General features: G+C 45.1%; 1 protein-coding gene across 2 annotated transcripts in view; it reads right to left on the bottom strand.

The window, feature by feature from the left end:
• The window catches only part of LOC124044295 (integrin alpha-V-like), an 83410-nt gene extending 70519 nt beyond the window's left edge, over positions 1-12891 (bottom strand). Inside the window, exons 1-5 of one of the 2 annotated variants that reach the window (XM_046363944.1) lie at positions 12380-12891; positions 11995-12125; positions 3486-3577; positions 3201-3315; positions 1819-1880 (exon numbers count right to left, since the gene is read on the bottom strand). In XM_046363944.1, coding sequence (XP_046219900.1) covers positions 1819-1880; positions 3201-3315; positions 3486-3577; positions 11995-12125; positions 12380-12543 — 564 coding nt within the window. In that variant the 5' untranslated portion in view covers positions 12544-12891. The remainder of the gene's footprint in view (positions 1-1818; positions 1881-3200; positions 3316-3485; positions 3578-11994; positions 12126-12379) is intronic. The other variant, XM_046363943.1, reaches the window with a different exon arrangement.
• Positions 12892-14876: the final 1985 nt, after the last annotated feature.

Raw genomic sequence — 14876 nt, 5'->3', positions numbered from 1 at the left:
TACCTTGGTAACCAAACAAACAGACTTGCTAGTTAAGCTAACCAAACCATTTTTATTTTTTATTTTACTAGGCAAGTCAGTTAAGAGCAAACTCTTATTTTCAATGATGGTCTAGGAACAGTGGGGTTAACTGCCTTGTTGAGGGGGCAGAACGACAGATTTTTACCTTGTCAGTTCGGGGATTTGATCTTGCAACCTTTCGGTTACTAGTCCAACACTCTAACCACTAGGCTACCCTGCCATCTCTACACTCTAACCACTAGGCTACCCTGCCACCTCTACACTCTAACCACTAGGCTACCCTGCCGCCTCTACACTCTAACCACTAGGCTACCCTGCCGCCTCTACACTCTAACCACTAGGCTACCCTGCCACCTCTACACTCTAACCACTAGGCTACCCTGCCACCTCTACACTCTAACCACTAGGCTACCCTGCCACCTCTACACTCTAACCACTAGGCTACCCGCCACCTCTACACTCTAACCACTAGACTACCCTGCCACCTCTACACTCTAACCACTAGGCTACCCTGCCACCTCTACACTCTAACCACTAGGCTACCCTGCCGCCTCTACACTCTAACCACTAGGCTACCTGCCACCTCTACACTCTAACCACTAGGCTACCCTGCCGCCTCTACACTCTAACCACTAGGCTACCCTGCCACCTCTACACTCTAACCACTAGGCTACCCTGCCACCTCTACACTCTAACCACTAGACTACCCTGCCACCTCTACACTCTAACCACTAGGCTACCCTGCCACCTCTACACTCTAACCACTAGGCTACCCTGCCGCCTCTACACTCTAACCATAAGGCTACCTGCCACCTCTCAACTCTAACCACTAGGCTACCCTGCCAAAACACTCTAACCACTAGGAGACCCTGCCACCTCTACACTCTAACCAATAGGCTACCCTGCCGCCTCTACACTCTAACCACTAGGCTACCCTGCCACCTCTACACTCTAACCACTAGGCTACCCTGCCACCTCTACACTCTAACCACTAGGCTACCCGCCACCTCTACACTCTAACCACTAGGCTACGCTGCCACCTCTACACTCTAACCACTAGGTTACACTGCCACCTCTACCATCAGTCCTCGCTTGTTATTATAAGAATCTAATTCAATAATGTTTTTTGCTTTCAAAAGCAGCTCTAACATAGAAGAGACATGTGAGAACTATAGCCAATGAATTTCTACCGTGCTGACATACATTATAGGGAAACAGAAAAACAAGTATCGTAAGTATTATAAGCGCGGATATCGACACCGCCGTTCGAGCATGCTTTCGCGGTACAGTCGATAGAGCGCTGAACTTCGGACTAGAGGGTTGAGGGTTCGCGACCTGCTTGTTTCATTACAGTATTCTAACAAAGGACTAGAAGGTTGAGGGTTCGCGACCTGCGACCTGCCTGTTTCATTACAGTATTCTAACAAAGGACTAGAAGGTTGAGGGTTCGCGACCTGCGACCTGCCTGTTTCATTACAGTATTCTAACAAAGGACTAGAAGGTTGAGGGTTCGCGACCTGCGACCTGCCTGTTTCATTACAGTATTCTAACAAAGGACTAGAGGGTTGAGGGTTCGCGACCTGCGACCTGCCTGTTTCATTACAGTATTCTAACAAAGGACTAGAGGGTTGAGGGTTCGCGACCTGCCTGTTTCATTACAGTATTCTAACAAAGCCATGGTATAATTCAGCAATAAGGTCCGAGGGGGTTGTGGTGTATATGCACGACACAACGCAGAGTTTTTAACGTTTTAATTGATCTATTGTTGTATGGAACACTGCACAGTGAAGTACACACCTTGACGAAGTCAATACTGAATCCAGCCTGACAGAATCCTTGCCTCTCTGGGGAGTTACCATCTGTTCAGAGTAACACAAACACAGAAGATACAGACAAACACAGAAGATACAGACAAACACAGAAGATACAGACAAACACAGAAGATATAATCATCTCTCAATGGTAGACCAGGTGGGGTTATTTAAAAAGATATTAGGGTCCCTATCCTGCACCCCAATAAGGTCTAATCCTGGACCCCAATAAGGTCTAATCCTGGACCCCAATAAGGTCTAATCCTGGACCAACATAAGGTCTAATCCTGCACCCCAATAAGGTCTAATCCTGCACCCCAATAAGGTCTAATCTTGCACCCCAATAAGGTCTAATCCTGCACCCCAATAAGGTCTAATCTTGCACCCCAATAAGGTCTAATCCTGCACCCCAATAAGGTCTAATCCTGCACCCCAATAAGGTCTAATCCTGCACCACAATAAGGTCTAATCTTGCACCCCAATAAGGTCTAATCCTGCACCCCAATAAGGTCTAAATCCTGGACCCAAATAAGGTCTAATCCTGGACCCAAATAAGGTCTAATCCTGGACCCAAATAAGGTCTAATCCTGGACCAACATAAGGTCTAATCGTGGACCCAAATAAGGTCTAATCCTGGACCCAAATAAGGTCTAATCCTGCACCCCAATAAGGTCTAATCCTGGACCCAAATAAGGTCTAATCCTGGACCCAAATAAGGTCTAATCGTGGACCCAAATAAGGTCTAATCGTGGACCCAAATAAGGTCTAATCCTGGACCCAAATAAGGTCCAATCCTGGACCCAAATAAAGTCTAATCCTGGACGCAAATAAGGTCTAATCCTGGACCCAAATAAGGTCTAATCCTGGACCCCAATAAGGTCTAATCCTGGACCCAAATAAGGTCTAATCCTGGACCCAAATAAGGTCTAATCCTGGACCCAAATAAGGTCTAATCCTGGACCCCAATAAAGTCTAATCCTGGACCCCAATAAGGTCTAATCCTGGACCCAAATAAGGTCTAATCCTGGACCCAAATAAGGTCTAATCCTGGACCCCAATAAGGTCTAATCCTGGACCCCAATAAAGTATAATCCTGGACCCAAATAAGGTCTAATCCTGGACCCAAATAAGGTCTAATCCTGGACCCAAATAAGGTCTAATCCTGGACCCAAATAAGGTCTAATCCTGGACCCCAATAAAGTATAATCCTGGACCCAAATAAGGTCTAATCCTGGACCCAAATAAGGTCTAATCCTGGACCCAAATAAGGTCTAATCCTGGACCAACATAAAGTCTAATCCTGGACCCAAATAAGGTCTAATCCTGGACCCCAATTCTTTTTCTCTCTGCTAGTTTCACGTCACTTACCAGATCGACAGGGAGAATACTCCACCAGCTCTCCTCCTTTCTTCAGGAAACACGTACCAACGGGCTCTCGCTCCGATAAGCTGAACGTGCTCCACTGGTAGAGAGGAGCACAGGCCTGAGACAGAGAGACACACAAACACCTCATGAGTACATCAACGACAGCAAGGCCGCGTAACAGAGACAGAGACCCGATTTAAAAACTGGAAATCCAGACTTAAAAGTTCTAGGAATCTGTCTAGCTAGCACACTCAAGATTTGGTTCTGAGATAAGGACATGACACTCACCAGGATGTATTCCCCGTCTGACCGTACCGTGGCTCCAAACCACTGGTTGGACTTGAACTCCATCTGGACTCCGTCTATATTCTCACGATCATCTGAAAGAGAAATCATTGTGTGGTTTTAAAGGAAGAAACGCCACCTCTTTAAGGGGCGCCCACCCTTTTAAACAATAGCTACTCTACAAATGGTGTCATTTTCAATTGGGAACAATGTTTTAAAACAGTTTGCAACCGGTTGTGACAACAAGCCGTCCAGGTCGTCTCTCCCTGTTTCAGCCCGTTTTCTTCCATTTTGGTGCCTAACGAACCCCAGAACATCCACAGGGAAATAGAAGGGGTAGATATGTGTTATTCCTAACGAACCCCAGAACATCCACAGAGAAATAGACTGGGTAGATATGTGTTATTCCTAACGAACCCCAGAACATCCACAGAGAAATAGACTAGGTAGATATGTGTTATTCCTAACGAACCCCAGAACATCCACAGAGAAATAGACTGGGTAGATATGTGTTATTCCTAACGAACCCCAGAACATCCACAGAGAAATAGACTGGGTAGATATGTGTTATTCCTGATCATTGATAAAGTGCAGCAGCAGCTTTCATCGTCCTCCTGATCAGAGCCCGGAGATAAAACTACATTTTTTCCCCCTAGAGGAAATTACTCACAGGCAACACCCTTTAACAACTCCTACACACACACACACACACACACACACACACACACACACACACACACACACACACACACACACACACACACACACACACACACACACACACACACACACACACACACACACACACACACACACACACACACACACACACACACACGTTCCTCAATGAGGACAGCTGAATCTATAAATGACCTGTACTGTAGGTCCCTTAATCGCCAGACTCCCTATCAGACTGCTCTGTGGTTAGGGTTAACAACGGTCTTCTGTCGTCTCGCCAAGTGTAAACCAAGTGAGACGACGGTTAACATCGTCTTTCTACGGGGTGTGTCGTGTCCATGTGGAAATGATCACATCTTTGTAACAAACCTGCAAAAACATCAGATAGGACCAAAAACAATTGCAAAATAAATATCCCGTTAGCCGCACAGGTGACCTTTAACCTAGCAGGTGTAGGAAAACACCTCAGCGGAGACCCCGGAAACGGAAGTCAGGTTGAAAATAGTGGATCCCTAAAATGCAAATGAAAAAAACAGAAACATCCGCTTTCTTCCGACTCCGCAGAGAGTAGCTGCAACGTTACGGGTATCAAAACGTGTGTGTTGAGGCAGAGTTGAAGTGGCTTTATTGCCTAACGCGTTGACACAACTCTATTCTCAGAGCGGAGCAGAAATTACATATTACTGTAGACATATATACTTTTAAAAAAGGAAAGATACACCCAATTTCAAATGTTATATTGGTTTTTTTTGTACATCTCTCGAGTGATGCTCTATCTATTCCCTGGGGTCGTGTTTTCATGTCTGGAGTGATGCTCCATCTATTCCCTGGGGTCGTGTTTTCATGTCTGGAGTGATGCTCTATCTATTCCCTGGGGTCGTGTTTTCATGTCTGGAGTGATGCTCTATCTATTCCCTGGGGTCGTGTTTTCATGTCTGGAGTGATGCTCTATCTATTCCCTGGGGTCGTGTTTTCATGTCTGGAGTGATGCTCTATCTATTCCCTGGGGTCGTGTTTTCATGTCTGGAGTTATTGCCGTTCAAGCTGACAGAAATCCCGTCTGGCACGGCGTAGCTCCGTGATAAAGTCTCTGTCACTGGAAGTTATTAAAAGGACTATGACTTTTAGATGGTGAAAACGTCCATCGTACACGACAGATTTAAATTCTGAAAGATGTCATAATGGGGGGGGGGGGGATTTCTTCTGCCAAATGTTGTTGTTGTTGTTGTTGTAGATAAATTGATTCTCTCTACTTTCTCAGCCTCTAGTGGTCACAGCCAAACAGCTCCAAGGCTGATGTTGTTGTTGTTGTTGTTGTTGTTGATATTCCTACCTCGGGAAATGTGTAATTTAACAGAGGGCACGCCACATTTCTCCTATTTGTCTTCATCCTCGGGCCAAGGTGACATTGTGAATGTCAGACTCCACTGTGGGGCACATTGATCTACAGGTTGAACATGGTGAGACTGTAGACTGACTACTTCACATGCTGAGATTGACTTTAAATAGTCTTGTGTTTAGCTAGCTAGCTAGCCAGCCCATAGAGAGAGCATTGCATTGTGGGTTTTATAGTTGACTTGAGCTGCAACTGATTTCCACTTAAAATAACGACAAAAATAAAGACAGACACAGGGAGTTCGTTCTATTGTGTGTAGCTCTGTGCAGACACAGGGAGAGAGTTCTATTGTGTGTAGATCTGTGCAGACACAGGGAGAGAGTTCTATTGTGTGTAGATCTGTGCAGACACAGGGAGAAAGTTCTATTGTGTGTAGCTCTGTGCAGACAAAGGGAGAAAGTTGCATCTCTGACACGCGTGGGAGGATACTCACTAACCTTCAGCGAAAACCACAGAGCTCTGCTCCTGTCGAACCATGACTACAGAAAAACTCATAGGAGCAACAGCTAGCTCAAATCAAACCAGCTCCTGTCTAGCTCTAACCCAGACTAGGGCACCAGTTAGAGGAGTAACTGCCCCAGCTCCTGTCTAGCTCTAACCCAGACTAGGGCACCAGTTAGAGGAGTAACTGCCCCAGCTCCTGTCTAACTCTAACCCAGACTAGGGCACCAGTTAGAGGAGTAACTGCCCCAGCTCCTGTCTAGCTCTAACCCAGACTAGGGCACCAGTTAGAGGAGTAACTGTCCCAGCTCCTGTCTAGCTCTAACCCAGACTAGGGCACCAGTTAGAGGAGTAACTGTCCCAGCTCCTGTCTAGCTCTAACCCAGAGTAGGGCACCAGTTAGAGGAGTAACTGTCCCAGCTCCTGTCTAGCTCTAACCCAGACTAGGGCACCAGTTAGAGGAGTAACTGTCCCAGCTCCTGTCTAGCTCTAACCCAGACTAGGGCACCAGTTAGAGGATTAACTGTCCCAGCTCTTGTCTAGCTCTAACCCAGACTAGGGCACCAGTTAGAGGAGTAACTGTCCCAGCTCCTGTCTAGCTCTAAAGACTAGGGCACCAGTTAGAAATAGCATCCCAGTTTAGCCTGTCTAGCTCTAACCCAGACTAGGGCACCAGTTAAATTAACTGTCCCAGTTTCCTGTCTAGCTCTAAGGAAGACTATGGCACCAGTTAAAGTAACTGTCCCAGTTTAGCCTGTCTTAGCTCTAACCCAGACTATGGCACAGTTGTAAATAGCATCCCAGTTTCCTGTCTTAGCTCTAAGGAAGACTATGGCACCAGTTAAAGGATAACTGTCCCAGTTTAGCCTGTCTTAGCTCTAAGGAAGACTATGGACAGTTAAATATATCTGTCCCAGTTTAGCCTGTCTTAGCTCGGGGAAGACTAGGGCACCAGTTGTAAATAGCATCCCATCTGTCAGCTCTAACCCAGACTAGGGCACCAGTTAGCTGTCCCCTCCTCTAGCCTGGTGACTAGAACCTTGGCTGCACCTGGTCACACATTACACCTACCCCTGGGTCGTCTATATTTATACTGATTCTAATCTAGAGACAGTCTGGACAGCTGTAAATATCTGTCAGTTTAGCCTGTCTTACCCCGAGGAAGACTATGGACAGCTGTAAATATATCTGTCAGTTTAGCCTGTCTTACCCCGGGAAGACTATGGACAGCTGTAAATATATCTGTCAGTTTAGCCTGTCTTACCCCGGGAAGACTATGGACAGCTGTAAATATATCTGTCAGTTTAGCCTGTCTTACCCCGAGGAAGACTATGGACAGCTGTAAATATATCTGTCAGTTTAGCCTGTCTTACCCCGAGGAAGACTATGGACAGCTGTAAATATATCTGTCAGTTTAGCCTGTCTTACCCCGGGGAAGACTATGGACAGCTGTAAATATATCTGTCAGTTCAGCCTGTCTTACCCCGAGGAAGACTATGGACAGCTGTAAATATATCTGTCAGTTTAGCCTGTCTAACTGTGAGAAAGACTCAGTGCCCAAAACATTGGTTCTCCAATAAATCAATGGGAGTAATTAGTTGGCTCTAATTGTGACTTTTAAAAAAATGTATGAAAAAGGTTTGCCACCAAGAGTAGACTGACAGAGCTGGAAAACAAGATCTCATCTGACTGGGACAATCCAGGGAAGAACAGTCAGCAGGAGAAAGACTTCCAGACCATGTGGTTAGAGTGGAGGGGTGGCAGGGTAGACTAGTGGTTAGAGTGTAGAGGCGGCAGGGTAGCCTAGTGGTTAGAGTGTAGAGGTGGCAGGGTAGCCTAGTGGTTAGAGTGTAGAGGCGGCAGGGTAGCCTAGTGGTTAGAGTGTAGAGGTGGCAGGTAGCCTAGTGGTTAGAGTGTAGAGGCGGCAGGGTAGCCTAGTGGTTAGAGTGTAGAGGTGGCAGGGTAGCCTAGTGGTTAGAGTGTAGAGGTGGCAGGTAGCCTAGTGGTTAGAGTGTAGAGGCGGCAGGGTAGCCTAGTGGTTAGAGTGTAGAGGTGGCAGGGTAGCCTAGTGGTTAGAGTGTAGAGGCGGCAGGTAGCCTAGTGGTTAGAGTGTAGAGGAGGCAGGTAGCCTAGTGGTTAGAGTGTAGAGGCGGCAGGTAGTCTAGTGGTTAGAGTGTAGAGGAGGCAGGGTAGCCTAGTGGTTAGAGTGTAGAGGTGGCAGGGTAGCCTAGTGGTTAGAGTGTAGAGGCGGCAGGGTAGCCCAGTGGTTAGAGTGTAGAGGTGGCAGGTGGCCTAGTGGTTAGAGTGTAGAGGCGGCAGGTGGCCTAGTGGTTAGAGTGTTGGACTTGTAAGTGGAAGGTTGCAAGTTCAAACCCCCGAGCTGACAAGGTACAAATCTGTCGTTCTGCCCCTGAACAGGCAGTTAACCCACTGTTCCTAGGCCATCATTGAAAATAAGAATTTGTTCTTAACTGACTTGCCTGGTTAAATAAAGGTCAAATTAAAAAGATACTTGGGTAATGGGCAAGCAGGACACAACCCCCCTGAACACACTAATTACAGTACCCCCCTGACCACACACTAATTACAGTACCCCCCTGAACACACTAATTACAGTACACTAATTACAGTACCCCCTAAACACACTAAATACAGTACACACTAATTACAGTACCCCCTAAACACACTAATTACAGACCCCTAAACACACTAATTACAGTACCCCCTGAACACACTAATTACAGTACCCCCTAAACACACTAATTACAGTACCCCCTAAACACACTAATTACAGTACCCCCTAAACACACTAATTACAGTACCCCCTAAACACACTAATTACAGTACCCCCTGAACACACTAATTACAGTACCCCCTGAACACACTAATTACAGTACCCCCTAAACACACTAATTACAGTACCCCCTAAACACACTAATTACAGTACCCCCTAAACACACTAATTACAGTACCCCCTAAACACACTAATTACAGTACACACTAATTACAGTACCCCCTAAACACACTAATTACAGTACCCCCTGAACACACTAATTACAGTACCCCCTGAACACACTAATTACAGGAACACACTAATTACAGTACCCCCCTGAACACACTAATTACAGTACCCCCTAAACACACTAATTACAGTACCCCCTAAACACACTAATTGTACCCCCTGACCATAGGCTGCCTGGGCACTAATCTAAACCAATGGCTGAGGCAGCCTCCCCTCACCTCTCAGTCTGCAGGATGACGATCAGCCATCACAAAGGCTCTCATTGTAACCATGTTGACACTTACGGCTTCACAATAAGACCAGGAGGCCCCTCAGGCACTGACTGGCAAAACCATCATAACCACGTCGACACTTACGGCTTCACAATAAGACCAGGAGGCCCCTCAGGCACTGACTGGCAAAACCACCATAACCATGCCGACACTCATGGCTTCACAATAAGACCAGGAGGCCCCTCAGGCACTGACTGGCAAAACCATCATAACCACGTCGACAAAGGGAGGACAAAACGGCTAAACCATGACATGGGAAACATATTTAGCATTTATTCCAACTTTGGAGTTGTTTCCGAAGTAACACGTGCAGAGTTTAGTTCAGACTTGGAAATATTCACTTTTCTCCTACTTTCCTAAATAGTCTAGACGACAGTGGGCTTAGTCACGGGAACGAGGAAGTCATTTAATCTGTAGTTAAAGTCTGTATGTGAGCAAAATCATTTTACTCTACAGTTGCTTAAGGTAGCCTAGTGGTTAGAGTGTAGAGGCGGCAGGGTAGCCTAGTGGTTAGAGTGTAGAGGCGGCAGGGTAGCCTAGTGGTTAGAGTGTAGAGGTGGCAGGGTAGCCTAGTGGTTAGAGTGTAGAGGTGGCAGGGTAGCATTTACATTACATTTACATTTAAGTCATTTAGCAGACGCTCTTATCCAGAGCGACTTACAAATTGGTGCATTCACCTTATGACATCCTAGTGGTTAGAGTGTAGAGGCGGCAGGGTAGCCTACTGGTTAGAGTGTAGAGGCGGCAGGGTAGCCTAGTGGTTGGTTAGAGCCTACTGGTTAGAGGTGGCAGGGTAGCCTACTGGTTAGGGAGCCTACTGGTTAGAGGTGGCAGGGTAGCCTAGTGGTTGGTTAGACTGGTTGTAGAGGCAGGGGCTAGTGGTTAGGGTAGGCCAGGGTAGTACTGGTTTAGGGAGCCTACTGGTTAGAGGTGGCAGGTTAGCTAGTGGTTAGAGTGTAGAGGTGGCAGGGTAGCCTACTGGTTAGAGTGTAGAGGTGGCAGGGTAGCCTAGTGGTTAGAGTGTAGAGGTGGCAGGGTGATTAGAGTGTAGAGGTGGCAGGTAGCCTAGTGGTTAGAGTGTAGAGGTGGCAGGGTAGCCTAGTGATTAGAGTGTAGAGGCGGCAGGGTAGCCTAGTGGATAGAGTGGAGAGGTGGCAGGGTAGCCTAGTTGTTAGAGCGTTGGACTAGTAACCGGAAGGTTGCAAGTTCAAATCCCCGAGTTGACAAGGTACAAATCTGTCGTTCTGCCCCCTGAACAGGCAGTTAACCCACTGTTCCTAGGCAGTCATTGAAAATAAGAATTTGTTCTTAACTGACATGCCTAGTTATATAAAGGTCAAATAAATGTTTTAATTAATTTAAAGCCAATGTTCTCCTAAATAGCTTAATGTGTGTAATTCATGGGGCTTGGTTTTGCTGTGTGTGTGTTTGTTAGTTTGTGCTGGGACAAACCCATAAGATGGACTGAAGTGTAAATATTAGTATGAGCCACGTCTGTCTACAATGGATGCTTCAAGAAATAACAAGTTACTGACTCATATGCCCCCTGTTATAATGTAGAGCAGACAGTCCTTTAAAGGTACTGACACTCTCCTCCCCCCTCAGTCTCTCTCTGCAGCCCCCCCTCCCCCTCTCTCTCTCTCTCTCTCAACTCAAGGGGCTTTATTGGCATGGAAACATGATGACTTTGCCAAATCAACTGAAATGGATAAACAAACGTGAAATAAACAATACAAAATGAACAGTAAACATTACACTCACAAAACTTCCAAAAGAATAGAGTATTTTCCCATGTCATATTATTTATATATAAAGTGTTGTAATGATGTGCAATTAGTTAAAGAACACAAGGGAAAATAAATCAACATAACTGTCTGTCTGTCTGTCTGCCTGTCTGTGTCTCTGCCTGTCTGCGTCTCTGCCTGCCTGTCTGCGTCTCTGCCTGCCTGTCTGCGTCTCTGCCTGCCTGTCTGCGTCTCTGCCTGCCTGTCTGCGTCTCTGCCTGCCTGTCTGCGTCTCTGCCTGCCTGTCTGCGTCTCTGCCTGCCTGTCTGCGTCTCTGCCTGCCTGTCTGCGTCTCTGCCTGCCTGTCTGCGTCTCTCTGCCTGCCTGTCTGCCTGTCTGCGTCTCTGCCTGCCTGTCTGCGTCTCTGCCTGTCTGTCTGCGTCTCTGCCTGTCTGTCTGCGTCTCTGCCTGCCTGTCTGCGTCTCTGCCTGCCTGTCTGCGTCTCTGCCTGTCTGTCTGCGTCTCTGCCTGCCTGTCTGCGTCTCTGCCTGTCTGTCTGCGTCTCTGCCTGTCTGTCTGCGTCTCTGCCTGTCTGTCTGCGTCTCTGCCTGTCTGTCTGAGTCTCTGCCTGTCTGTCTGCGTCTCTGCCTGTGTGTCTCTGCCTGTCTGTCTGACTCTTAAGCTTAACATTGAGCCTGTCTGCCGATCTCCAATATAAGCTTCCTAGAAGAGTAAACATCTGCCTTTGCTCCGTCTTACATCCTAAAAACACTTAACGTACCTCATAAAAAGGTCATATTTCACATAGGTATGGTTCAACCAGGTTTTTTAATGTGGACATGACCCTTGACTGAAATAAATGGTCTTCACTTTGAATACCAATCTATCGTGGCCCCTTCCTGTTCATCACCAAGTAGAAGTCGAGAAAGGGGTCAAATCTATAAGATACTTGTTTTTGTAACAGACATACTCTACTCACCAGTATTGTCAAACTGTACTTGAGTACAGTCACTAGTCTTCTGCCATGGGCAGGTATAGACTGCCCCTCGCTCCACCACTGTGGAAGCTGAGGAGGTGTTGGCTTTGGGAGCTCCTATAAGAATGTTTGACCTGAAGAACAGAAAACGGGCTTAAGTCTAAATTCATGAAAACATGGCACCGCACCTATTCTTCTACTGTAGCCTATTAGGGTCGCAAAAACAAATCTATGTCACATGACAAATATAATACATATTATATTTATTTCCGTTAAGTCTCATTAACAATAGTATAATTCTACTGTCTCTCATCATAGTTCAAATAAGGCTAATAGCCCCTATGGCAAAAAGCAATACAAAAAATATTATTATATAACTCAATCTTACTGCTTATTATTTGGCTGGAAAAAATCCACAGAAAATCCAAAATAACTTCCTTTAGGTCCAGAGAATACATAGGGCTTGTCAATATCCAGATTGAAAGAGGTTGTCCACTGTAAACAAGACAGGATCAAAGCCAAAGATAAACCGAGTTTGCGACGTCTTTCCATCCCGACTGCCAAAGATTCAAGCCTTATTAAAAACACACGGGGTTGTGTGGCGTGTTTTAGTTTTTAAGAGCTCAACTGCAACGAGTTCTCCTTCCTTTTTGTAGTCGTTCTAATGATGATACACCGAGATCCCACACTCCATTTCCATATATCCGGCGCCAGTTCAGTAAACCACTCCCGCTAAACAGTTGCAATGCTTCACCAGCATTTACCAGGAAAAGAGTGCAATTCGAATCGACTCGTATCATCAGTCGTACAGTTCATGCGATTCAACGTAACAAATCTCTGTACAACGTAAAAACCAAAACAAATTAAAATACAACCTCCACAGCCCCCGCGTTGTGTTGTGTTTACAGCAACACTAAAATATATATATATATACTTCCGAGTCAAGGGAATTTCAGAATTGTTCCCCACATATTAGTAGAAAAAGTGTTATTATCATGTATTTAAATTCACGATATATGAAAAATAATTGTCTAAACATTAACAATGATTCATATTTGTTCCTATTTAAGTGACATTTGCATTAAATGTGGGTTTTAAAACATGTTCCAAGCCAGGACAAATAAATGCCCCCCTATTCAATACAACGTATATGAAATACACATTGGTTTATAGAAAGACAACTATTATTCTAGGTGCGAAACTAAAAGTGGAGTCAGTTGCGATTACTCACTATGATCTGTAGAATCTATTTATATATGGTGTTATTTCATGGGTAACTGAGACCTATACGCCCAGCAACACTTTCTACTCCACCTAGTCCATTGGTCCCAATGCAATACACTATAGACCTATACATTACATATTGGCCGTATAGTGTCCAGTGCCTCCATTTTAAGATGTTTTATCAGTCCAGCAGCTATGAGCTTGTTTTTTGTTCAAACTCACCTTTGTTTTTGTATAATAGGAACTAGTTAGTAGACTGTACCCTGGTTTTATGGACGCACAAACAATAATTTTTCCTGTTCAGTGCAATTTGTTTGTGCAATACAACAAAAAATACAGTAAGACTTTTCTTAAAAATTACATTTCAAAATTGCATTCTTGAACAATATAGCACCAGTAAATTGACAAAAAAAATCATACAATTAAAATAATATATCGTTTTTTAATCGTCATTGTATACTTAAACTTGGGCCATTTCTCAATGTGCTCCACCTTATAATATTCATTATCTTGTATAAAGTACTCATTATTTTTAGTTTAGATTTTTTCTAAGATAATGTTTTTACATGATGCAAAGCTGCAAGACAATATTGATTTTATATCATACACACATCGTTTTACCGTGAACTTTTATTTTGAAGACACATTTCTAAATCCGGAAGTCTTAAAGCTGCTGCCGTGACGCTAATATTCCCTTACAGTGGACGCGTTATAATAACCATCAAACCCAGCAATAAAACCCGATAATGGTTCCAGTCGTTTTTTCACCGTTCATTTTTGCGTCTGTGATTTTTAGGTCTACTTTACATAAGGTCTCAACGATATAAAAATGCTAATTAGCAACAGAGAAGTCCTCAGTAAAACTACACATTCCTTGCATGTCATCTCTACCGACACTGTCAGATACCTTTCAGCAGCGCGATCAGAGACCAGCTGTGTCCAAACCATGACCTTCTTATGTCCCCTTAGCTAGCTAGGAGGTTGAATCAAAACATCATGTTGTTTAACTGGACCTTAATCATTGTACAATATGTCGACTTTAGTGCCTTTCAAACCTTAGGGCATTTTTTGAAGGATGCTGCATAACATTTACATTTAAGTCATTTAGCAGACGCTCTTATCCAGAGCGACTTACAAATTGGTGCATTCACCTTATGACATCCAGTGGAACAGTCACTTTACAATAGTGCATCTAAATCTTAAAGGGGGGGGGGTGAGAGGGATTACTTATCCTATCCTAGGTATTCCTTAAAGAGGTGGGGTTTCAGGTGTCTCCGGAAGGTGGTGATTGACTCCGCTGTCCTGGCGTCGTGAGGGAGTTTGTTCCACCATTGGGGGGCCAGAGCAGCGAACAGTTTTGACTGGGCTGAGCGGGAGCTGTACTTCCTCAGTGGTAGGGAGGCGAGCAGGCCAGAGGTGGATGAACGCAGTGCCCTTGTTTGGGTGTAGGCATAAGAGCATTAAAAGGGGAGAAGACCGCTAGAAGTCTGGCCATGTGGAGAAGAGCAGCTATAGTGAGGGGTAACTTACCGGTTTGGTCAGAGCCAGCATGAGGGATAAAGTTTATCCTGTCTCAGTGAGTGTAGCTATTAAGTTCAGTTTGAGCATCTCAGCAATACAATATGTTCTATACAGCTGTCAACATTCTACAAGGAAAGAGG

The sequence above is a fragment of the Oncorhynchus gorbuscha genome, linkage group LG09 (genome assembly GCF_021184085.1).
Source record: "Oncorhynchus gorbuscha isolate QuinsamMale2020 ecotype Even-year linkage group LG09, OgorEven_v1.0, whole genome shotgun sequence".
Lineage (NCBI taxonomy): Eukaryota > Metazoa > Chordata > Actinopteri > Salmoniformes > Salmonidae > Oncorhynchus > Oncorhynchus gorbuscha.
The sequence above is the reverse complement of the archived record's forward strand: the minus strand, read 5'-3'. Positions and strand labels throughout refer to the sequence as shown.